A 27117-nucleotide genomic window follows, 5' to 3' on the forward strand; every position below is an offset into this window, starting at 1 on the left:
TCTAGTTCTTGGAGGAAAGAATTTGAATATTTAATTTCATATAATAAAATACAAAAGAACAAGTGGGGATGTGACATCATCAGCCCACCTAATGAATATGCATGCCAACTGTTTTCACAAAATATCAATTCAATAACTTTATATTTGTTATCTGATTTTGATGAAATTTTCAGCATTTTACTCAGTGAATTCTAGTCTATAAAGCTAGAAGTACATTCAGCTTGGACCATCCCTTTAACCCTATCTAGGCTGGGGTATTTGGGGAGTTCCTATGGCCGGGGGGGGGGCCTCCCAGGCCCCCCTAAGATCTCGGCCGTCGACCGCGCGGTCACGCCGAAAATTGGCACGCGGGTTGCCTAGGACATAATCTACAAGATTGTATAGTAATTTATTTCATGCGAATCGCTATTAAGTGATTATGCTAATTTATGCGTAATTAGTATGCGAAATCATACTTTTTCCTCTAACTCCCTAAATAAAGCTCCAAATGTACTAATTTTTGGTATAGAAACTCTTTGTGGTGTTCTTAGCAAGTGTACATGAAAAAATTGCGATATCAAATCATTTTCTTATGTATTATATTGTTTTTTGCAATTTCTTATGTATTTCTTTGTTTTTTGGACCTTTTGTTTTTCATTGTTTTTTCAATGAAATTTGTTGGGGACTCTTCTGTGATCATAAAAAGCATAAAATGAATACATTTAGACTAGCAAAACTAAAAATAATCATACATTTATGAATTTTGGTTGAAAACACAATTTGCATTGACTTTGTACATGAAATCATGTTTTTGAGCAATTTTCGGTCTGACATGCACTTACATAATGTTGCGTAATTTCGGAACCACGTACCCGGGTGACGCAAAATTGGTCTCAAAAGTTGCGCAAGACTTGAAAGTAAAAAGTCAGCGAGCGGCGCGGTCAAAAATTTCGCACGGCGAAAATATTGCGTGATTTGTTGAGGGGGGGGGCCTCAGAGGCCCCCCCCCCCGGCCTAGATAGGGTTAATGCCGGTGTTGGAAGCACAATTTGTATTGCCTTCCCGACCTTCAACACCTAATGTGAATTTACGAAGATGGTCAAAATCACAATATTGATCCATGTAGCTACACACTGAGGCCTGTACAATGACCAGTCTTGGTTTCTTTGGCGTTATGCTGATGGAAAAATTGGCTCAAAACTAACACCAGTCAGCACTTAACATGAAATCCAGCAATCTACTCTCTGCACAGATAAATAATGGATTTTTATATAATAAGTATCATTATTTTATATTTTCAGGACCATCATGACAGATTCTTTTAAAGGATTTTCTTGACAGACTTGATGAAAACAGCTTCAAAGATTCCAGTTTGACTGATTCCGGTGAGTGCTCCTGAAAACAAAACAAAGAGCAAGATAAAAAAAAAATATCATCACCATCATTATTATTGTCATCATCATCATCATTGCCACTATCATCATCATCACTATCGTCACCATCATCATCGTCACCATCATCATCATCATCACCATCATCCTCTTTGCCATCATCACCTTCATCATCATCATCATCGTCACCACTATCATCATCATCATCATCACCACCGCCACCACCACCAACGTCATTCTCAGCATCATCATCATTATTGCTCACAACGCTGCCAGGGCTTAATGTTTCGACAAGGCCCATGGGCACATTTCAGACTCATTGCAGGGAAAAAGAGGTAAACCCTCTAGATTTACATAGCTAGGAAATCAATGTTTTCTAAAACATTTGCTTCTCATTCTGCACATTTATGTACAAGCTACACATTACAGATTACTCTAAAACTGCATTTCCAGATGTCATTAATTTGGTCTCTAAAAAATGGGTGAAAAATTAAACAAATATCAGTTATACTCTTCCCGGCCGCCATTTCAAGCCTTACTCGAGTTCAGGAGAGCATTCATGAAAGAGCTTGCAGAATGTTCTATTTAACAGTCTATTAACTGAAGAGCTTCCTGGCCAATCACATTCAAAGGAAAGATGGAAAAGGTTGATGAAACCATCTCTTGATTCAAGAGAATAGGCACTTTTTAGTAGAAAAATATACCAGTGTGTGTGTGTATTTGAGTTTTGTCAGACGTGTATCAATCAGATATGATTATTTACAGCTGGAACCGACCTTTAACGTCACCATCCGAAAGACGTGACCAGGGCTCGAACCTCGAACCTCTGCATCAATTTGTAACTTCCCCACAGCTTGGATTACAGGCGCACGCCACAACGCCCAGTATTATATTATTTATTCTAATATCTACTTTTTATCTATTTTATTTACTTGTGAATGATTTCAACCAAAGTCTTCACAACCAACAGGGAACTTAACTTTAGAACTCAACACCTGAAAAACTCACAATTGGAACTATATTGGTTAGGATGCACTGCCTGGGCCCATTCTGAGCTACCAATTAAAGTGTGTATTTCTTCCAACTTACCTATTGACATTCCTTGTTGTTTGATGCAGGTTTCCTACACTAAATGCTCTGGCAAGGCCAGTCCTGTTGCTGTTCTGCAGGGAACCGGAAGAACTGAATGTAGAGCGCCCTCTGTTGGTGGGGAAATGGTTTTCTTTGCTGCTTTGAGAGTACGAGCTGAAATAGAGAATTTATAAATTTTAGGATGGGGTGAAGCATGTCAAGGTTAATAGCAGAATCTGCCCCAGTCACATTTCTCGGAGCCACAGATATATGATTCAGCTTACAATATGACTTACAATATTCCCTACGTTTTGCATTTATATTCTGGAGTGACAAATTGTATCGACAATACATTTTTCATGAAACAATAGAACTTGTGAATAATATAAATATCCTATAATCTTGCACATAATAACCAATTTAGGCTATGCATGTGATGTGAATGAATGTAACATAGAGTACATAAGGACACATATCATAAACACTTGCAAAGCAGAATCATCCTTTATTTTATATCGTAGAAAGCCTTTAGCATGTTAGTACAGAAAAGCGCAACATAAAAGCAAAACTAAAGGACAAGTCCACCCGAAAAAAAAAGTTGATTTGGATAAAAAGAGAAAAATCCAACCGACATAACACTGAAAATTTCATCAAAATCGCATATAAAATAAGATAGTCATGACATTTTAAAGTTTCGCTCAATTTCACAAAACAGTTATATGCACATCCTGTTTGGTATGCAAATGAGGAGACTAATGACATCATCCACACACTATCTCTTTTGTATTTTATTATATGAAATATTCTAATTTTCTCCTCATTATCAAGTGAAACAATGATTAAATCCTTCCTGAACATATGAAACTAATATTGTTTAATACTATATGGTTCAGTCAAGTTGGTCCTTATTGTCAAATCTTAAAAAAAATGAAATATTGTATGATAAAAAAAAAAAAAAAAAAAAAAATAGTGAGTGAGGGACATCATCGACTGTCTCATTTGCATGTCACTGAGTTGTACATATCAATGTTTTGTGAAAAATAAGCGAAACTTTAAAATGTCATAACTTTCTTATTTTACATCCGATTTTGATGATATTTTCAGCTTTATGCTAGTTTGATTTTTCTCTAGTTATTCAAATTAAGTTTTCCGGGGTGGACTTGACCTTTGATGATTTCAATCATGAAATATGCTTTAAATGGTAAAATGAATACAAAAAAGAGGGTGGGCGAATGTCTCTTACCGTTGGCTGACTTGGTTTCCAGTATTGAGCCTTCTCTTATTAGCTGCTGCTTTGGTCATCGACATATAGGCTGGAATAGGCTTGGTTACACCAACTAAAACAAGATCATTGAAAACAATGGTGAGAAACAATCATTAATCTGTTGCATGGTGTCAGTCCCTTCTGGGGGCGTCGTGGCTTAGTGGTTACAACATTTGTATTTCAATTATGTTCGAATCCCAGCTATGGTATTTTTTCTTTCCACATTGTGCTGCACTTGACCCAGGTGAGGTGAATGGGTACCCGGTAGGATTTAATCCTTGAATGCTTTAGCGCCTATATGGCGGCTCAGCTACAGCCGGGGTAATAATATACCAAGTATCAAGCGCAGTAGGGAATATGCAAATAAATTATTATTATAGTCAAAGTATGGTTTCACTAAATCTGTTCAGCCTTAGCATAGATATGATCAATACTTTTATTAAATTTGTGGTGTTTTCCCTTCCTTCAGCAAACAATTTACCGACATTGTGCTGCACTCAACGCGGGTGAGGTGAACGGATACCAGGCAAAATTAATTCCTTGAATAAATGCATCAAGCGCCTTTAGCAGCAGGTGCTATAGCCTGGGTAATACATAGTGCGCCATTGAATTGGCAAAGAGATAATCGGAGCCTCATAAATGCTATATATCATTACTGTAATGAATTCGTAATTTTCGTAATAGAGTGGATCAAAGGTGAAAAAAATGGCAGGGTCAGTTCCAATGTGTGCTCTGGGACCCGTCTTACAATCCAATCAATCGCAACTATGGAAAACCAGCAAAGTCAACATATGAAATGCATGTTTTTTCAATAATTGTTCTAGATATGAATGTATATCCATGAAGTCATCGATTTCTTGAAAATTTGGTGTGTTTCCTTTGTTTACAAAGGATATTTTTGCAAATTTCCTGTAGAAAAAACTGATGGATTTCCAAAGAGTTACGATTGATTGGATCAATCGTAACTCTTTGTAAGACGGGGCCCTGCATTTGACGGACACAGAAGGGGCCAATTAAGTTTTCTGGGGTTTGAATGTCTGGTGTTATGAATTCTTCTTGTGCCAATATGGAAAGCTCACAGCAGCAATACCCATTCATCAACTTCTTATACCCATACATGTATGCAATCAAGACAGGGCTCAGCACAAACCTCGGGCACCACACTAAACTGTGCAATCCAGCGTAGGTAATGCATAAGGTCGATTTCGATCTGACAGCTCAAATCGCCTCTAAAACTCCTCATATCGCATGCTTTAGGCCAAACATCTTTTCATGTGTCGCCCCAAGATTTGTCACAAACAATCTTTAACAACAATTTGAAAATCAATATTCTACATATGACAGGTTGAGATTTGCTTTTACCGCATACATCTAATTGCTAGGTGCACAAAAACCAGCCCTTGAAATGAAAGAAATTACCCCCCCATTCATCAATCGCCGCAATGTGGACAAAAAATAGCCCCTAAAAATAATTTCCTAACCTTGTGCGTTCCTATTACATACCTGATGCTGTGTCAACCATAGAGGACATTCCATACTTCTTGAGGGTGTCTGAAGAAGCATTTTTTGTGAATTTTGAAAAATGTGCATAAATTAGCATATTTAATGAATTTCAAAATTCTGTGTAGAAGTTTTGAATCCCCCACCTAGTACTATCCTATAAAGCGAACGGAATTGAAATAGGACTTGAAATGGCGAAGATGTAGCATATTTTGAAATTGTGGACTGACGACAGACGACGGACGCCACGCCACAAGCTCATTTGGCTCTTCGGGACGGATGAGCTAAAAATTATTTCCTACCCTTGTGCGATCCTATAACATACCTGATGCCGTGTCAGCCATAGAGGGCATTCCATACTTCTTGAGGGTGTCTGCATGTATCGTCCTGTTGACTGAATGACTGGAGCTTCCAGTTAGATGACCGTGTGACTTGCTACGTTGATGTTGTAAGGACGGTCTGCCAGCAAACGTTTCTCTCCTATTAAATCTGTAAATTCAGTAGAAAAATGTCAGTTGTTTTCAATGAGAAGCAATGTTTTTGCATTAAAAGGAAAAGTCAACCTCATAGAGGTTGATATGGATAAAGAAGAAAAGAACAAAACCATAATGCTGAAAATTCATCAAATGGATTGTAGAATGATATGCCATTGAGCAAACTGATGTCAGTTTTTCTATTTTGAGGGGTATTTTATCATATGAATGTTTTTACAAGAATTCTACATGTACAGCTAGTATGCATTATAATACCAGGCATTTCTTTGGATAGTAAAATAATAATAGCCAAGTTTTATATAGCACTTTTCCCAGAATGGCTCAAAGCGCATTGCAGCTATTATTACCCCGGACATTTGATTCATTTCAATCTCGCACGAAAAGTGCACAATTTCCACTCCCTGGGAAGCATTCCTTGCATTCATCGCAGCCTCATTATGGCGCTGGCAAATTTAAACATACAGTATCTTTCGCATCCTACCGGGTACCCATTTAGCACCTGGGTCGAGAGTGGCAAAGTGTGGATTAACGCCTTGCCAAAGGAAGCTAGACCGTGGTGGGATTCGAACACACGACCCTCTGTTTACAAGGCGAGAGTCAGAACCACTACACCACGGCTCTTCCACGGTGAAGCAGTGTGGAGGGAGATATTCTTACTCGGTTGGACAAAAATATTACTATTTACAGTAAAAATAGTGACTGCTCATCCAAATTCGGACCAAAAATTCCATCTACATTTTCTTAAAAAAGGTGCATTTCATGCAGCCACAGAACTCACCCCTTATGCTGAGCATCCTTCTTGAAGTTCTCCTGCAAGACACCCTTGTGGATTGTAAATGATTCGTTGAAACCTGCGGGCTTCTTGACAGGAGAGGGCGCACTGCTAATGCGGGGAGAGTTTGAGAGTTCACCGAAGGGAAGGCGGGTGGGTTGAAGAACCGGTGAGCTGGCAACCTGAGCATACGTCATCTTTGGCCCTACACGTAGATGCCCACCATGAAGAGATAGGAAAAAAAATAATGTTTTAAAAATACAATAAAAACATGGACCTCATTATCGAAAGGGATTTTGAAAAAAATCTATTTCATACATCATTTCCCGAAAAAGTAAAGATGAAAATGAGCACAAAGAAGAAATGAAATCTTAACTGTTTGAGGTTTTAACACTATTTGCTAAAAACCACATCTTTAGACAGAGTCTAAATCAAACTTTACAATGTAATTCAGAATACGGCCTTACATTTGAAACCTTTGTCAGAATCTGTTCACACTCATTCTGTGATTGCTGCACTTATGATATAATTCAGATCAACTTTCATCCACAAACTTACCAGTTACCGGAGTCGTGTTCGTGCGGTGAGAATTTGATTGTCCTTCCTCATCGAATGAAATAGTCCTGGCAACCCCTTCAAGAGAATGGACTGGTCCACTGGTCCTTTCTGCAGGGATCTTTATGACGGTGTTTCCTCCAACAATAGGTTTCACTGGCAACGACTCACAGACAGGCGTGTCAACCGACTTTTTAACCACTGTTTTGGCATGTTCCATTGTTAGTTGGGTGGAATTTTCATTCGTTTGTGGTGTAATTGGGAGGGGCACAACGCCATCCATGTCCACATTGTCTGATGTATTAGTCCTCAAAACATCCGGGCTTGTCATGCTGTCACCCCCTACTCTGCTACAAGTGGAGTCTCCCGATGCGAGGTGAGCCACTGGTGAACTGGACCGTTCAACTCCTGCTGGGGAAGGCAACGTCCGAGAGGTCGTTGCCGCTAAGGCTTCCGCCGAAGTAAAAGGAGATCTTGACTTCTGGGGGGTTGGGACCCGTTGCGGGAGATTAATTTCATCTCTGTTGTACGAAGGGATACGCTGGGCGGAGCCGGATGGACTCTTGGTGATTTTCTGGGGTGTGACAATTCTCTGGGGTTTGTTGGGATCCTCCCTGTTACATGGTGTTGCAATCCTTTGGGCTTGACCTAGAAGAAAATCAATAATGACATAATAAAATAATGATTAAGAGCAAGTTCAACTTATAATAGAATAAATAGAATGGAATAGAGTCTTGAATCTCTACATATTTGATTTCTGAAATGGCTCTAAATACTCTGGAAGCGATATAATACGATATTGATGAAGAGCACATTTAAATTATATGAGGGAATGAAGTCTTGAATCTACAAATTTCATTTTTCAAATACCTCTGAAAGCTCTAGAACAAAACAATGCATAACACATATCATGTATACGAGATCATGTGAAAATGCTACATAAAAAAATGATAAAAGTAAATAAAGAAATAACAGAATAATTCCAAAGGATGCTAGTTCAGTGGCCGATCCAAGACTTTGAACGAGAGGTGGCGCTATTAAAGAGGAAAAAAAAATTTTGATGATGATTTTCTTAGATTTATCCTTATCAATATGTTCAATGTGTGATTCTAAAAAAAATAGAAGAATACAGTAAGCCTGAGTCGAATCGATTTTAAAATCGGTGTTCGATCGATGTCATCGAACACCGGTGCAGATTTTGCAAAATCGGTGCATCGGAAAAAAAAAAAATACGTCGGCCGGCCGATTCTCGTTTGGTTTACACAATCAATCATCAAAATATCAGTAATGTCCAACTTTACTACTACTTACATGATTTCTATTGCCCCAAAAATGAAACCAAATGAGTAATTATGATGCTATTTACCATTAATTTGAAGTTTATTTCGATCATAGTTCGAGTCTTACTCGTCTGCTCGTGCCGAGATAATTTATGCATGATGAATTCATGAATGGAGGTCATGGCCATCGATCGTGCATGCGCAGTACTGTTTTTTAATCAAACCAGAAAATGGCCGGAAATTGACGCAATCAACGTAAAATAAATCTTGCTTTCAACAATATTAATATCATGACCATAGAACATTATTTAATCGTAATATTTAACAATAATTTGCATATGATAATCATTAATATGAATTTAGAGCTTGTTGTGAAACGTTTGTATTTCGTTTCAATTTTCAATGGCGGACATCTCATGACGATCGACTTGACTTCTTGAGTCGAGCTAGTGCACGCACTTGTCTAAAAAAATAATCATCACGTCAGGATTGATTCTCGAACATTGCCTACATGCAAAAACTCTGTTCAAGTTCGTAATATCACCATATAATAACATTTTACATGACAAAACAGAGAAAATTGCGTTTGATATTTTTTCCCATCAATTTGAAGCTAGTTTGTGCCCAACTTTGGGCTCTGATTTCATGAATGGGAAAATATGTCATACGTCATCAAACACGCATGCGCATTGTGCTTATTTTCTCGAGCTTGGAGGAGATGTCCAGAGATGGAATAACAATAGAAATAATCCCAGTATTAATTCTTCCATATGAACATAACATACTTTGCTGACATCGTCAATATTCTTAGTATGACCATAAAATCTTGTTAAAACGTAATAATTTAAATGAATTTAGGGCTCGATTCGAAACATTCGTATTTATTTTGATCGCATGCTCAATTGCGTCTAAAACACTGGGTGGTCTATCAGGATTAATGCTCGAACATCGTCATAGCTCATAATCCACAATCTTTCCTCACAATCGTTATATCAGCATTGAATAGCAATTCAAATGACCATCCAGAGAAAATTACGTATTTATTCCCATAAATTTATTTGGAGCTCATTTTGGATCCAACTACATAATCTCAGGCAAGTTACAGCACTCTCCGTTGATTGCACTTGTTTGCTGGCGCTGACGTCAAGCACGCCTGTCGTTTCGGGAGCTGAGAGTGAGTGTACGGAGCTGCGGACGGGGCTGGTGAATGGACTGCGAATGCTAGTTGACCGAAAATCATTCGGATCGACTCTGCGTGATTCATGTCTTTATTATTGTTTCATTTTTAACTTATATGTTGTCATCTGCAAATATCATTGTTGAAGATATTTTGGGAAGAATTCTGCTTTGGTCCCCGGCCTTTTTTTGTGTGTTTTGTGATCATGAAAAATACAAACGAACAGTCATCTGCTTGTGCAACGCTCACCCGGTCAACGCTTGCGCATACCGTCAGTGCGTAGTGCATATGCAAAGCGCATCGCATCGACGCAAAAACAAAAGATTAAATTTTCCCCGCCTTCAATATTCGATGCATCGATCGAATTAGGGCTGCCGAACACCGGTTTTCAAAATAATCGATATGACTCAGGCTTAGAATACAGTATATAGCACTTCCCTGATCATTTCTTTCTATTAAAATTGAAACTAAATTAATTAAATTGAAAAAGAGCAAACTAAAGTGTTTGATTCCCTTGCACCCATCCGTCACTGTGGATGATGAACAATGTTCAAAACATGAGCTGAAAGATTAAAACAGGTCAATATCATCATACCAATGTTTTGGCCATCAGAATCAGGTATCCTAAGCGCTCTCCCGTTAGCTGTGGGTGTAATGCCGACCATCGTCTGACAGACTCCGGCGTAGGAAAGCCGACGGATAGGCATAGATTGGCAAGGCGTGGCTGTTGGTTTCTTGGTATCAGCAGAATTCGGCGTTTTCACAGATCTTTTAGGGATAGGTGCTAAAATGAGAAAACGGAAATGAAGAGGTAAAATTACATAACAAACTTTATTTTCAGTGTCTAATGTATTTCTATGTTTTTGGGACCTTCTGTTTTTCATTGGTTTTTGGATGAACTTTGTCGGCAGGGACGCTTTTAGATCATAAACAGCATACAACTAATCCATCTAGACTACCAAAACTATAAATAATCATACATTTTTGTATTTTTTGGTTGAAAACACTAGATAGGGTTAAGACCAAGTTGCGACCCCCTGGGTACGAAGTTCCAGAATTATGCAACATTATGGAAAAGAACATGCCAGAACCAAAATTAGGTGCGCAATTATAGATACATAAACCCAAACCCCATATGCGCGCACCTGATTTGGTTAAAAACGTGCTATAAAAGGCTAGCAGGGCCAAGGCCAGGGTAGAACTATCCAGGTCCCTTTGAAATCGCGCAGAGATGTAAAATAGTAAAATGTGCTATACAAGAACAAATATTCATCAATTTATTCATATTTTTCACGTCTGAAGGATGCTTGGGGCAACATAAAACATACCTCTTGGGGTAATCTGGACACAGCTCAAGACAGGCAGGTTGAGCAACCTGTTAAAGTCGTCGACTCCCGGCTCCTCCGATCCTTCGTTGAGACTCTGGTCGGCCCACATGACCTCTCTCTCACCTTCGACCTGCTTCTGGATGGATTCAAACTGCTCGACGAGGTCGGGGGTCAGGAACCCCGAGCCCTTGAGCAGGTAGTACTGACTGCGAAACGCTGTGATCAGGTTCAGCATAAGCCTGGATAATGTCACAACAAAATCAATGATTATTATTGTGATTAGTTGTAAGTTATATTTGTTCTGAGTGTAAATTATATTTGTATTTTATTCGACTGCAAATCATCAGGAATCTAGGCCATTGATCAGGTACATAGTACTGACTGTGAAACGCTTTTATCAGGTTCAGCATAAGCCTGGATAATGCCATTAAAAAATCAATGATTATTATTGTGATTGGTTGTAAATTACATTTTTTGCAATTGAAGGTAAACCATAATTACATGATTGACAATCTATAAGGAATCCAAAGCCCTTGATCTGACAGATAGCGCTGACTGCGAAACAATGTGAGCAGGGGGGCCGTTTCATAAAGATGTTCGTAAAGTGACTTTAAGAAAGACTGGTGATCCTTTCTTAAGAAAATCAATGGTTGGGATTTTTATCTTCTTTCACTTTGCAGATGAAAAAATTAGGGACCTATGACGGTAGAATGCTTCAAATCACATAAAGCGAAGCACTACTGCGGTGATTAGCCTCTTTAGTATTTTTTTTCGTTAAAATATTGCATTAATTTAATAGCTTTGAAGAGTTGAACCAATGTTTTCCCCTACAGATAATTCACAAACTTCATTTTCTTACTTTTCAGAGGATTTGATATGACTCTCCTGATTCCGTGCAAACTTTCTCAGATGCTTGGCCTGCCTTCGACCATCTTTCACCTCAATCTCCAAATGCCTCATATGTAAGGTGTCCTTATAAATCTATATAAAAGGAAAATAAAAAAAATCACACACACAATAAGGAAGAGAAAAAGATGAAAAACTGTGACACCCCTAACACTTAGCTTTTTACGATTGACCAATTAATCATAAGACTGATACGATCAATTACAGATTAATATGTGGAATCAATTGCAACAATCAACTGGATGGTGCCTAAAATAATAATAATATAGGAGTTGTATTGCGCACATATCTACCTTGCTAGGTGTTCAAGGCGCGCCTATATTACCCTGGCTAAGCTAGTCTACCGATTCTGGTGTGCACAGCTTTTTGAGGTCTTCCTGCCGGTCCTGCCATTTAGCTAACGTGGGTGGAGTGCAGCGCAATGTGGGTAAATTTCTTGCTGAAGGAAATTATGCCATGGCTTGCCTCAAAGCCACAAAGATTTTTTTTTGTATATTACCTAGCTTAGACTCAACCCCCCCCACCGGCCTTGAAATGGTTTAACTACCTGTGGCACGGTACCGTCACTCCCCCGCATCTCTCCTGAGAGCCTCTCGAGAACACCTTCATTATCCGCCATCCTTTGCTCCACGCCAACTTTACGAGTCCTAACGCGCTCCTGGCGACTCGTAGCTGCGGCGATAGCACGGTCCAACTTGGATATCGTCTAAAATCAAGAGAGAGACCAAAAAAAAAAAAATCGAATTTCATAAATAATCAACTTTCAACCAGATACCCGTTAGAGAGATACCACTTGAAACAGATACCGGTATTTAAAAGAAGACATTTTATCTAGAATGTTCCCTTTTGTAATTAGAATGGATGTTTTCTTAATTTCTAAATCTGTCAAGATGGTATTTTTACTTTTGTTCAAAGAGTTGCATGCCGCCTGTAATAATGATTTAAAAGTCTCTGGCCCGTATTCTGAAATCAGTTAATTTAAACTCTGGTTTAAAGTTGTGGTTTACCTATGGAAAGCCAGTTGTGATAACATTCTGTAACAGTAGAGGTTGAATATACAGATCTGCTTTTTTTACTCTCAAATTTTTTTTAAATGTCTGGGAAGGATAAATAGGATAGTTGTCTTCGCCATAAAAGAATTATTAAAAAGCATGGAAAACATGAAAAGCATAAAATGTAAACATAATTTTTACATATTTGGCTTCACATAATTTTAGCACAGAATTAAACCACAGTCTAAATTTAAACCCGACTTCAAAATACGGGTCTCTATGTTTAAAAGAAAAGAAACAATTGGGAAACCTAATTTCTCTCCATGAAGATAAGTCTTTTGCAAAACAGGGTTTGAATTTTGTCTCATTCCTAACATGGTTTTGGCGAGCAAAACTTGATTTATCCCTGGTGGTTTTTCGCATGAAAAATTGTTAGGAATGCTATAAAGAATATTTTCACCCAAAAATAGTATTCTAGTAGCTTTATTTCGTGAATCGGAGCAAAAAGTATGATTTCATGAATAAATTAGCATAATTAATTCATATAAAATAAAAATGTATGAATTTAGTGAAATTTACGAATGTAACTGCGTAGATTATGTCATTCTCTACCATCATGCAAATTTTCGTTGTGATCGCGCAATCAGCGGCTGAGATCTTAAGGGGAGGGGGCATAATGCCACCCCCGGAATGACAAGAATCAAAATACCCCGAGAGATTTAGGCTTAAGCTTTGGTTAAGATTTCATGTTTAAGCCATCATTTCAAAAACTTAACCTTCGGTTAAGATTTGATGTTGACGCCGCCGTCTCTGCTTTGCAGGTGAGACAAAAACAGGGTTAAGGCTTTACCTTCTCTCCTAGCGTGGTCTTGCCGTGGAAGACCCGATTTCTCTCCACGAGCAGGGTCTTTCGCATGATCTTGGCGGTAAGGTCTCGGTCGAAGGATTCTAGCTCCAGGAGCTCCTTGCGTATGCTGGATCTCTCCTGGAACACCTTGTGGATCTCTACCTGGAGACTGTATGAAATAAGCACAAATAGTCAATGTTAAAATACATACATGTAAAAACCAGGAGCAACCTCAAGTCCTTACCTATTCATAATCATTTTCATTTTTCCTCCATTTGTTAACTTTTTTATTATTTCATTTTATTTTTTTTTTTTGGGGGGGGGGGGTAGGGAGTGGTACAAGATGGAAAGAGCCCCTGAACCAAAAAATATATATATTTGTATTAGTTTTTGTGTAATTTTACTAAATAATCCATGTTTTTGTATGTCTTACTCCCATTTCGACTTTAATTTAAAATGGACTCCTCAAGCCATGATAATTTGAGATTATTCCACTTTTCCATGAAGCAGAAATCTGAGAAAGGTTGTTTATACTATAGGGGGTCTGGTGTTCATACATATTGAATTGCCCTTTTTATGTACTCTAGAGCGAAGATCATGGGTACGAGTCCACCCCAGGCTGATGACCTAAGCCAGTACGTTGTGTGTAAACGTCTCTCCCCTGTTTCATAGATGCAGGCTATGTTACAGAGGAAAACACTCCATCCCTCGGATAGGACATTAAATCGAAATGAAGGGCCCCTGTAGAGGAGAGTCAACACCTATGCTAGTTAAGAACCCACTACTGCACTAATCGAATAAGAGTAGGGGGAAACCCCGGTGTAGTGTCCACCTGCATTCCCCCAATCAGTTATATTGGGAGGAGAGACCTGTGGGTCACAGTTCTGTGTGTGTGACCTTCTTGGCGACCCAGATTGGCTGGCTCCTCCAAAAAGCGCCTTTGAATGTCTTTGGCAGATATATGGCGATATACAAACACTGTGCATCATCATCATCACCTAAGGGGGCGGATTAAATCAAATAAAAGTTGACAACAGGGGACCGTTTCATGAAAGTTGTCAGCACTGATGAGATATCTTTCTCCGACAGTTACCGTAGTAACAGTCAGAGGCCAGAGCTCCTGAGCCAATCAAAAGCAAGGATTTCAGTGAAATAGTCAACACTGACAATTTAGTCAGTGCTGACAACTTTCATGAAATACCCCCAGGTAGAGACTTTTCTCTTTTCACTGTGGCTTGCTACAACCCAGTCAAATGCAAAAGTAATTTGTAACTTTTTTTTTAATGATAACACCCTTGATCAGAATACAGAGGTGATGACCCACTCACCCCAGTATATGTTCACTATCAGGTACACTTGCTGGAAGGTCGACCGTTGCCGTAGCAACCCCTGTCTGCTTCTGTAGTTTATCCTTCAATTCGGTAACCTGGCATCAAAAGAATGAGATTTCAGAAATACATGAGAATGGATGATTGTGAAGTTCATTGCTCACAACTGTAAATTGGTTAAGAATCCAATTCAGTAATGTATGAATTTCTTCTAATTATTAAAAATATTATTAAAAACATCTTTTTATGCCTAAAAAATATTTGGCATAATAAAGAAAAAAAAATTGTACAATATGAAAAAGCTAGGTAGTCCTAGATCAATTCTTTAATTGAAATTGAGGAATGTTCAGGCATTACAATTTGGAGATTGTTACCAAAATTTTGCAAATTTTTATCAACTTCATTTAAAAAAAAAAAAAAAAAAAGTGTATGCGCCAATCGGGACATTTCCTCCCACAAATTTGAATAAAAATGAAAGATGGCAGATAGACGAGGGCTTGTCGGTTTATGGTAGACAATTTCTTCTTTCAGCCTTACCTCTGTCCTCAGTTCTTGGATGATCTGGGTATACTTGGTGATGTGAAGGTCCATGCTAACAACGTTCTTCTGTAGATTAGACTTGATTTCCTTAGCCCTGTCCGCATACCTCAACGTGTTGAAGGTATCTTCATAAGAGAGACTAGAGGGGCTAAAATGTGCAAGAAGAGAGACATTTCACTCCCTTCAGATGTTTTGTTGTTACTATCATTTAATCGTGAGTACCAATAGTCTCACTGAATTGTCAGTTCATTGAATTCTGTCTTTAGAAAATAAATGTGTCTCTATAATTCATTTTGATGTATTACTGTATCATGTAGGCACAAAATGTATAATTTCCTTGTTCGTACACCTATAATAATGGCTTTTAAATTATTTATAAATTTTTTTTGTAACAAATTTTCAACTTCAACTTTATATTGATAAAGAGGCCGAAAGCATATTTTTTATATCAGACTACTCAGATTGATAAATTTATTTATTCTATGTTCACACATCAAGAGCATGTTGAAAGTATCCTCATAAAAGAGACTTTTTGCAAGAATGTACAAGAAATTGGGACAAACAAGTTCTTGGTCACTACGGGGTTCTTTTTTGTACATGTTTCAAAAGGACCCCCCCCCCCAAAAACAACGCCAATTTAACCAATAACCAAATTTGATGGTCATTATTTCTTCTTTTTTTCGGAGCCTGACTAGCTTACATGTACATACCTTACAGCAGCAATCATGACTGTCTTGCAATTGCCACCGAGGGAGTCCTTCAATAGCCGAGTCAGCTTGCTGTTCCGATACGGTACATGCTTGCCTTTATTCTGTTTGTGAGAGAAGAATCATAGTTAAAACAAATAAAACTTCTGGGGGGTGTTTCATCAAAGTTGTCAGCACTGACTATTTCAATTAATCCTTGGTTTTGATTGGCTAAAAAGCACTGGCCTCTGACTGTTGCTATGGTAACTTTCAGAGAAAGACAACCTGACAGTACTGACAACTTTCATGAAACAGACCCCAGTCTGTCAAATAGTACTTGGCATGCTTTGAACCTGAAGCTTACAATGTACATAAAATTTATGTTGAATTATACAATGTAGAAACAGATGCATAGAAGAAAAACATGTGTCTTGCATATCTTTACTTAAAGATAAATTCTAGTTGTGGTAACAATCTCAAAATGACTTTTTACAGAATCCAATATAATGACCACCCAAGTGTCTGTTTATATGAATAAAAAATGTGGTGAAGGATTCTAGAAGAAATTGTGTAATTGCTGAGAAAATAGGCAAAATAAGCGCGGATTCGGGCACTTCTGTCGGGTCTTTATTCCAGCAATATAATATACAGTCTCACCTGTGCTTATCTGTGTTGGTGATCTCCAGCATTATAGTTTTCAGCTTAGATTTTATGATTTCATAAAGTGCAGTTTATGTAACTGTACCAGATCTAGATCGAAGATGATATAGTAATACCTAACCTTGGTTTTACAGACTTTCTCACGAAATCAGTGTTTTACTGCAACTACTGTTTTAGCTTTAAAGTCCAATGTGTGTGCAAAGTCCTGTGAGCATTTGGTAAAAATTGAGAAAGAAGTTAAATCCGCAAGATTTGTAACAGACTGACTGACCGTCCGACTGTATGCTCATCATTCGCAAAGAAACATACCCTGCTATCTGCCAATGCATTGATGCAGTTCCCAAGAGCCAGAAGCGAGCGATTGATATTCGCCCCTTCCCGAAACCTAGCTCCACGATTGGTCGTCACCGTTGCCCTCTCTGATCCCGCGAGGTCAATGAGGGACATCTTGGCCACCCTCACATTGGTGCTGATGTTTGCTGTCCGGTCACGCTGTCGAACAAACACCTGAAAAATATTGACAAATAAAATCAAATAGAAATAAATAAATAAAATGTATATAGTTACAGGGTTCCCACAAAAATTTGAAAACAGAATTCCATGACTAAATTGTTGCTTTCCATGACTTTGGGTGACATCCCTGGAGTAATGTGGAATTTGGGATGTCACAAAACTGGGAAAAATGGAAATCATGAACACCAATCACAATAGCAGAGTATGAGAGTTACGAGACACAACAAACTGGAAAGCTGCCATAGCCAAATGCAATTTCATGGCTTTTACATGACTTTTCCAAATTCCCTGACTTTCCATGACCACAAAATTTTCCAGGATTTTCCATGACTGTGAGAACCAAAAATCAAATACATGTATCTATCATTGAATGGAAACTACATGTTGTCCTACATTGTTTTCAAAAGCAGATAGGAAATATCATTGATATTTTCAAACACATTTTCTCAACAACCGATCCCAAGCAACAGACCGACGTCCAGATCGTCACACATTTGAGAACTTGTATGAATGAGAGGAACACAATCCCCCAGGCTTGAAATTGTTGAAATACAAGATAGTGCTTGCATCAACTCAAAGAAATCTATGGATGCCCACTTGAGCTAACTTCCTGCCCTTAAATTTCCCCCATTACTGTGAGTGTTTCAAGGGCATTTGTTGCCTGTCTAAAAGTTTCTATGAGATCTGCATGTAACTGCCATACAAAATAAAAACATGTTCTTAGTTTGCCAATTGGCCATAAGCTATGTTGATCTAGTATTGATTTACCTGGAAGACGGCATGAGATCTTGAAGACTGTGCATTGGCATCGGTTGGGTGCTGGGTCCGATTCGTATTGCCATACTCGAGCATGCTAAACAACTCCTTGGCATTCTTAGGCTGTCAAAAAAAGAAGAAAGAAAGCATGATATGAATAGTGGAAGAGAAGAGCTACCAACATTTAGTAAAACAAAATATTCTGTACGATTCCATTATATTTGCTCCGGCGACAATTGCTCCACTGGGTTATTCCATAAAATATGTACATCCGACCCCCTATACGTTAGACCTTCTTGAACTTCTCTGTCTCTGATTTCTGGTTCTTTTGACAGTCTGTAATGTTCTCAAAGCACCATGACTTGGTCAGTTTATAAAGTGAAGACTTGAGAAAAATGGGGGTCGGACGTACCAAAAAGTTGGAATTGCCCCACTGTAAATTTCACACACTTATGAAAAGACCAACTTCAACCCTGGATTTAACACTATAACTTACCCTAAACCTAAAACCCTTTACATAAAACCCTATTGAAACCCTAACCCTACATCTTAGACGAAATAAATCCCGGAGCAATTGCCACAGGAGCAAATGTTATGTCACCATTCTGTGCATCTTTAAAGGTAAATGCCAGTTGTGGTAACGATATCAAAATGAGTTCGTACAGAATCCAATGAAATGACCACCAAAGTGTCTGTTTGAATGAATAAAAAATATGTGCCAAAGGATTCTGGAAGAAATTGAGTAATTGCTGAGAAATTAACAAATAAGCTCAGGATGTGGGTCAAGTGTCGGGCCCGACATTCGAAGCAATAATTATACACTGTCCCACGTGCGCTTATCTGTGTTGGGGATCTTCAGTCTGAATATTTTTCGGCGTAGATTTCAAGATTTCACAAAGTTCAGTTTATGTTACTGTACCAGATCTAGATCCTCGATGATATACTGACAATTAAGCCTTGTTTTACAGACTTCCTCATGAAATCAGTGTTTACTGCAACTACTGGCATTTCTGTAATAAATTTGAATCTTTCTCTTTCGATTGAAATTTGCATTTTTTTTCTTCAAAAGACCATATTCTGTTCCTCTTTATGGCTCATCGACAGCTCTTTATGCAGTGAGAATGCTAAATTCCACAGAGGTGTACTTCAATGACAACATAAGATTCAAGATTATTACAGTGCTTGCATATGTTTACTAACAATATTATGAACGATACTCTTTTGTCCCATCTTATGATCTTTTCCTCTTTTGGACCCTGAATCCATAATTTCTTGGATGTTAGTTACCCTTTTGTATTCTTGCCATATTTCTGTTTTTCATAAGTACAGTTGGCAGATGCAGGTCCATTTGGAGAAAGAATGAGGTTAAAATCAAGCACAGATCCTAGATATGGGCTTCTGATTGGCTAGCAATGAAGTTGGGATTGATTTTTTTTTTTGTGGAGTTGTGTTCAATCGCAACTCTTTCTGCAATTATGGGCCACAGCATGAGCAAAAATATCAGCAAATTGCAACTAGGGATCCAGGACAAAAAAGAAAAAAAAGGCCCGTATTCTGAAGTCGGGTTTAACTTAAAGTCAGGTTTAAAGTTGTGGTTTAAGTATGGATGGCCAATTGTTACATAAATCGCCAACAGTAGAGATATCATATTTCAGCTCATTTGGCTCTCAAAATCATTCATAATTGTCTAGGAAGTATAAATAAGTGATTGGCTTCACCATCGATGAATCAGGAAAGAGCACAGTAAACATAAAAACATACAACTTAATAAAAATATTGACACATTTGGCTTCCCATAATTTTAGGACAGAGTTAAACCTGACTTCAGAATACTGGCCAAATGTTCTTTCATATTTGCAATCAATCACAGGCCGTTGTGTATCACATTTGAAGGTTCTTCATCTCACCTTGTGCAAGGAGAGTCCGCTGACGACCACGCCCCTCTGTGGGTCTTCTCTAATGGCCAGAGGCCCTGACGGTACTAACAGATCCTTCACGGTCTCATTGTAGATCTAGGAACAAATGAACAATTGATGGTGTTTGGAGATTCATGGACTTGTGAACCTTATCAGATTCAGATATCATTGGTATGATTCTAGAACTTTAAAACTGATGTTGAGTTTGATAATCTTATATGAAAATCAGTTTTCACATTTTCTCCTGACAAACCCTGTACATGGAATAGATAAAGAATGAAACATTGTGGTGTAGTGGTTCAGACCCTTGTATTGTAATCGGAGTTGTGTGTTCAAATTACAATGCAGCCTCACATCATTTGGCAAGGAGTCAATCCACACTTTGACACTTTCCAGATCTACGCAGATGTTAAATGGTTACCCATCAGAATGCAGTTAAGTCTATGTACATGTAGGATGCGTAGCAATTGAGTTTTGATAATGCTCCCCAGGAAGTGCATACATCCTGTGCAGGCAAGCCAGAACCACACAAGGTCAGGTGTGATAATATATTTGTAAAGCACAGGTAAAACATTTAGAGACTTTATTCTGATGTGCTAATTGCTTACATATTTTCATTATCATAAAAAGCCAATCTAAACATGCAAATAATAAAAACATCATACCTCCAGATACGACACAGCGACATCAGAAAGCTTTTCTGACTTCTCACTAGCAATCTTCTGGTAGAGCTCCATGACGGTGAGGAACATGATACCAGGTTGGTTAGGGCCACCCAGCATGGTGAACGTCTTTCCTGCCCCGGTCGCACCATAAGCAAACACTGCATCACACAAAGAGAGAAGAATTTGAATTAAAGAAACTGAAGATTAGTTTTGGGTAGTTCATGATTCGCACTGTGATTGAATCCATGGTCTGAATCATCATGGTGTACAATGTTATGGTAGTGTTCACAGCGAGTTCTTATCAGATCTTGAGGTTGGTCGTGGTAATCACTTTGACGGTAGAGAATCTTGGACAGCTCAATAGTTTTTGAGGCCAGCTATAATGGTTAGCAAAACAGTGGAGGAGGGTTTTCAGTATACACTAGTGGATGATAATGGCCATAATACAACTTGAAAGGTATCTGGCCAATCAGAGACTAAGAAAAAATGTTACAAAATGTTTTAGTGTAGGACCTAATCATCTCATCCTTTGTAAATCCAATATTAATGAATATAAACATGAATATTGGATTTTAAGTTTCATGAAACAGTGCCATAAACGCAGTTCTTGTAACTCTTAGCCTTACCAGAGCAATTGTATCCACTGAGAACGCTGTCTACCACAGACTTTGTGGTGTGTTCGTAGACGTACTCCTGCGACGTCCCTTCCGCAAAAATGTGATCAAAGGCAAACTGCTTGTCACGGTTCTTTCTCCGCATCCCATTGCGCTGCCGGACACGTCTTCCACGAAAGTACGAGGGCGATGCTTCCTCTTGCGGATCGAAGACCAGTACCTTCTCATCCAGTGGACGGACAACAGTACGAGAATTCTGTGCATCTCGTTCGTGCTGGTTTTCCGGACGAATGCGTATGACGACCCGGATGTTCGTCTGCTGCTGAGATTCGGAAGTTGATCCATTTTGATTCAGTCTGCCTGCTTGAGGGCGACCTGCCCTTGGTCGCATGGCTCAGGATCAGTATGTTTTCCTTGAAAAGTCCTTTTTTTAAATTAACAAAAAAAAGAAACAAAAGGTCTTATAAACTGTAGATCTAAATGTTGAATGGTGAGAGATTCAATTTGCAAAAATACGAAACTTAGTGGTGAGAAAGTTATGGCTAAAGTTAACCCTGGGTTAGGCTAAAATGTGCTACCAATGAATAGCATTGTTTTGTTCCCCAAGACCCCAACTCACTTTGACCTTACTTTTTGTTGTTCTCCTGCCAAAACATTTCAGGTGGGTGTTTCATTAAGCAGTTCGTATTAAGAGCGACTTTAAGAACGACTAGTGATCCTTTCTTGTGGTAAAAGGTATATTGATTTGGTGATGGTTTAGCGAGCGTAAAAAGGGTTCACAGTCGTTCTTAAAGTCACTCTTAACGTACGAACAGCTTTATGAAATGGCCCCCAGATCACGAGATGTACCTATAGGATCTGACATGGTGCTTGAATTCAAAATGATAAAGATCAGAGGTAGTATTCTAAATTTTATCTGTGAGAATTTTTTATGTAAAGATCATCAGTCTATACGTGACAGAGTAGTGCTTGCATAATCATATCCATCACATATCTAACCATTGCAACCTGGATCGTGCTTGCGCCCATGTTACTTTGAAGAAAAGTATATTACAGATGATAATACTATATGCTTTTCACACTGCACTTTTTGTCCTAAATTGGTGGGGCTGAGAGGGGGTCTTAGCCCCGCCAATTTCCCGGGGTTAAGCTTAGCCCACTTTGTTTTCACACGTTTTAGCAAAGTGGGCTAGCACGGTAATTAGTACTGCAAAAAAGCAGGGTTAGCCGGCTTTTTGTGGTGCTAGCACCACAATTGCTGTGTGAAAAAAAAAACAGGGCTAAGGAAAGTGGGGCTACATGTTAAGCATTAGTCAATCACAGAAGTCGAATTGCAAGTTAATCACGCTCTGTATGATAAAATCATCAATATTCATTAGCTGAGGGATAGTCCGGGGTTAAGGCATTAACCACGGTTGAGCAGATAGTAAGGGGTTAAGAAAGACAGTGTGAATCGAAGAAAAGATAGTATGGGGTTAAGGATAGTCCAGGGTTAAGGATAGTATGGGGTTAAGGAAATGCAATGTGAAAAGCATACAGTACTAGATCCTTACAACAGGGTGGGGTATATTTGAACTCTGGTCTTCAGCAATCGAGATCTCTAAAAGTAGAGGCGCTGGTCAGAAAAGTGGGATTGTCCCAGTTTACAGGGACTGTCTCAGTTTTCAAAGATGTCTCCACACAAGAAATCTAGGAAAGTTTATACACCTGTCAAGCGCCGACATCAATGAGTGCGCTAGTCCATGTAAACATATATCAGGTTTCATAACAAGACGGCAAGTCGTGAAAAATAGACGGTGAACTGGGGGATATTGAGGTCACTGAATCTTAGCAGTCTCAATCTCTAATTGCCGTCTATGTCCTGCAGGGGTACATGTAAGTGAAAAAAAAAAACTGTCCCTTTAATTCATAAACAAGGACAATCTCAATTTAATATCAAAGACATATTTGTCCTGGTTTAAATCCTTGTTTTCTATGACAATCCCAATTTTCGGACCAGTACCTCTAAGTTACTGACTAATGAAATGTTTATGCCTCAGGCGAGTGTTTACAGGCTCCACTACACTTTACTACCGCTACCCTCCACTCCACTATCCGAACCCTCAGGGGACAAATGTAATCACTTTCTAAAACCAGTTACAAATTGCGGCACTTTGTGGTCACAAAGGCAACATCATGTTTCATGACCAGACATTCAGCTTTAATCAGGGTGACAAGACGTCCCGTATTTCCCGGGATCTTCCCGTATTTTGCTACTTTGTCCCGACAAACCCTTCTCGGGACATCTATTTGTCCCGTATTTCAGAATATTGATCAAAATGTAGTTATTGCATTGTCATGTACATGTGCGATATTTGTCAGCGCATGACGGCGCTTTTGCGTAATAAAAGAAGTGTTCAAGTAATTTGACAAATTTTGTCTCTATTTTCGTCTTTTTCTGTTTTGCATTGTTGATGAAGTTCTTGTGATAGTCATACCAGGAAGGGTATTCTCTAGCTCCCCTCCCTGATATGACAGCATTTAAAAGTGACAAATTTTCATCAAATAACCAACAGATGATGGAGCAGAGACAACAATAAAATAGATAACTTTTGCAAGTTCTGTGGTGATTTTCTTGCTAACCCAATACATTGCAAACAAACTGGCCCCCTGCCTGTGCGTGGCAGGTTACTAGCTACATGTAGGAATGATCGGAGCAGATTCTCAATAGTGCAAACAATCTGACATAATAAACAGCTTTTCCATCAAAATAATCACAAAATCAGCAGGAAATTCTTATAATTATATTTATTCTCAGACTGGTGATTTGGAGATCAGGAACAAGTTTTCATAACTAGATCTACTTTCAGGTTCGATTTTGAGTCTTGGTGTGCACCATGCCGTGATTTGTCATCTAATCTTAAGTTTGACAATGTTTCACCTTGAAATTTTCTTCATTTCTAAAACCTTTTAGTTTTTTTTTAATTTTAAAAATATATTAAGAAAACACCACATATCATGATTTTTGTTAAACGATTGAATTTCTCTTGTTTGCCTGAAGTTGAACTTTTTCACCTTTCTTTCTTTTTTACCCTTCTATCCTTCACGTTTGCTCTTTTTTGTTCCATACTACTAGATCTATCCTGACCCGGCCCTTTCTCTCTCTGTATTCATTTTCTTTCTTTCCTTTTTTTTATTAAATTCCTTTCTTTGAATTTCATTCATTCTTTCCTTAAAATTTTCTTTGCTCCCTTCCTTCCCCTTTTCATTCTTTCTCTCCTTCCATTTTATTCTTTCATTCTTTGTCTTAATTATATTCCCCTTCTAATTCTTTCCCCTTATTCTTTCTTTCCCTTCCTGTTTTTCTTCTTTCTTTCACAGAATGAAGGAAACATTTCTCTTTCCTGCATTCTTTCTACCTTCTCCTATTTTCTTTTTCTCCTTTACTTTGTTTTCCACGTATCCCTTCCTTTCTTTCTAAATTCATTTCAAACTATGCATGAGTATGACAGAAACATTTTATTCTTTCTTTCATGCTTCTTTTAGATTTGTCCCTCCATTGTTCTTTTCTTGATGATTATTTATCTTTCTTCTCAATTCATCTCATTTCTTTCTCTCCTTTTCGTTCACCCTCATGACCCTCACTCATATTCATCGAATGATCGATCCTTTCGGCTTTCCAAATCTATTTTTTTCCCACAAGTCTAAACACTATGTAGCCTTCTTTGTTGATCTTTGTTTGTCGATTGTCCTGGATTTCATTTGAAATCTGGTCACCCTGCCTTAATACTTTACACTAGGCTCAGCTCAGAAACTAAAAATCGCGGGCCGGGTTAGGCCTCGGGCTCAGCCTAGGCCTAGCCGCGCCTACCCGCTGGGCCGGGCTGGCCCAGCAGCGTTGGTGGTGGTGCCTGGGTTACGCGGCCGCTGCCGATCTTGGGCTTACCAGCGCCTCCGCGCTGTCCCTCAAACCATCAATTTCTTTTATACCATTCATATCACCATGATCGTCAACAAATTTTCATATTCCTAAATTTCATACACTTTCTTATCTCAATAATTTCATCTTTGAAACAAAATTTCCAAATGGTAACTTACCAATTTTTAAATGTCCACGGCGGCGTGCATACGTAAACAGTCGCAAATTCACGTTTGAAGTAACCGCACTTGTCATCTGCTGTGATTGGTCAATCAATATGAGAGCTGTGCGCTGATTGGTCAGTAGATCAGCCGTGCATCGATTCGCGTGACGTCAGCGTACAACGGTACATTTGTGGGGACAGGTTTCTCCGCACTAGGGGCAATGCCAGTAATGAGGGGCTGCGGGAGGGGGGGGGGGGAGGATGCAAGAAGACAGATTCCTCCCATCAAACTACATATGAATAACAAGTTACATAGAGGTACACTTACGACCAATGTTCTTTTTCATATTAATTTTTAAAATTCACTTTTGTAATTTTTTCCTTCACAAAATATGGGGCAATTATGGCAAATATGGGTGGTTTCACGGACCAGAGACAACTAGCCTTCCCCCCCAAAAAAGGTTTTCCTAAATATGTAATTAATTTTCATAACATTTCTGCGTAGGCGGCGAAGGTGGGGGGAGGTCTGTAAACCTTTTTTTTGCTTGTCATTAGTGCGTCGATCCCCCTTAGATTCAGGCGGACCCCCTAAAATTTTTGTTGATAACCTTTTCTTTTTTTTACTTGTCCAATTTTTACCAGTGTCAATTCCAAAATTTCAGGTACCTGGACCCCCCCGCCCCCTAAATTTTTTGGCTTCCGCCACCAATACATGATTTCTGCCTTTAGCCATACCACATTTCCAGGGGCCGGGTGCGATGCCTATATGGAAAATAACACGCAGCACCCCAGGAATTTTTTTTTTTTTGTGGGGGGGGGCTTCAGCACCCCTAGCACCAATCCCCACTTAATTCCCGCAGGGCCATGAGGGCAGCTACTATTATAATAGGCCAGTATCACCACTTATTAGACTTTTCAGATTACCCCCCCCCCCCCATACACACACTGAGTATAGTATACAGTACATTATTATAACATAACAACAACTATATATAGCTTAATTGCACAGGCCACGAAAGCTCAAATGCTTTTTATTTTCAGTAAGGTTCCCAACATTTTTTTTAGGGGGGGCAGGAGAGGGTGCTGATAATGCAAAAAAAAATCACAATAAGATTGTATTTTTGTTTTCCAACAGAAAAGTGTGGGGACTGCGCCCCCTTTTCCCAAAGATCCCCCCTCCCCCGGTCGGCCCGTTCAACGACCCTTGAATGTGTGTGAGGGTGTGTATGTGTGTGTGTGGGGGGGGGGGGGGGCGGTAGCACTAGCTATAGCACTAGCTATAGCACCGCCCTGCATAATGCATATGTGTGCGGGGATTTTTTTTTTAACAAGTGCACACCAGTAGTCACCAATTACAACGCGTATAGCATTTCCATTTATGAAAGCAGGATAAAAGAGCATTGTAGATTAAATGCCTTGCTCATGGGCATATAGGTGCCGCGGTCGGAAATCGAACCCCGGACTCTCCATATAAATATAGCCAGGCGCCATGAATTAGACCACTCGGTCACGGCACCATGGTGATAGATACAAAAGTCAATGAATCTCTGAGATACTGCAATATCATCCCTAGCTAGATGATTATTTGAAGCCTCGCGGCATGACCATTGGTCTAATAAACCCAATGCCGAAAATTAATCCCTTATTAACTTACCTAATATAAATGTAGCACGGGCTTAATTAAATCCCGAGTTCATGGGCGTACAGCTATAGACAGGGGGCTCTTGCCCAGGGTGACCAGACGTCCCGTATTTCCCGGGATTGTCCAGTATTTTGCTCCTGTGTTCCGGCAAACCCTTCCCGGGACGCCTATTTGTCCCGT

General features: G+C 39.0%; 1 protein-coding gene across 1 annotated transcript; it reads right to left on the bottom strand.

Annotated features, from left to right (window-relative positions):
* Nucleotides 1-1193: 1193 nt before the first annotated feature.
* LOC121421464 (kinesin-like protein KIF18A) lies at nucleotides 1194-25401 on the bottom strand. The gene is made up of 20 exons (XM_041616161.1): nucleotides 25312-25401; nucleotides 21247-21658; nucleotides 20621-20778; nucleotides 19947-20051; nucleotides 18052-18162; nucleotides 17080-17277; nucleotides 16135-16235; nucleotides 15422-15572; nucleotides 14885-14982; nucleotides 13560-13725; nucleotides 12265-12423; nucleotides 11671-11792; nucleotides 10812-11050; nucleotides 10079-10267; nucleotides 7030-7674; nucleotides 6478-6676; nucleotides 5531-5694; nucleotides 3685-3778; nucleotides 2460-2615; nucleotides 1194-1374 (listed from the first exon to the last, which is right to left on the bottom strand). The coding sequence occupies exons 2-20, from the start codon at nucleotides 21623-21625 to the stop codon at nucleotides 1338-1340; spliced, it is 3471 nt and encodes a 1156-aa protein (XP_041472095.1). The 5' UTR covers nucleotides 21626-21658; nucleotides 25312-25401; the 3' UTR covers nucleotides 1194-1337.
* Between the last annotated feature and the right edge of the window lie 1716 nt (nucleotides 25402-27117).

This window comes from Lytechinus variegatus, chromosome 9, assembly GCF_018143015.1.
Source record: "Lytechinus variegatus isolate NC3 chromosome 9, Lvar_3.0, whole genome shotgun sequence".
Lineage (NCBI taxonomy): Eukaryota > Metazoa > Echinodermata > Echinoidea > Temnopleuroida > Toxopneustidae > Lytechinus > Lytechinus variegatus.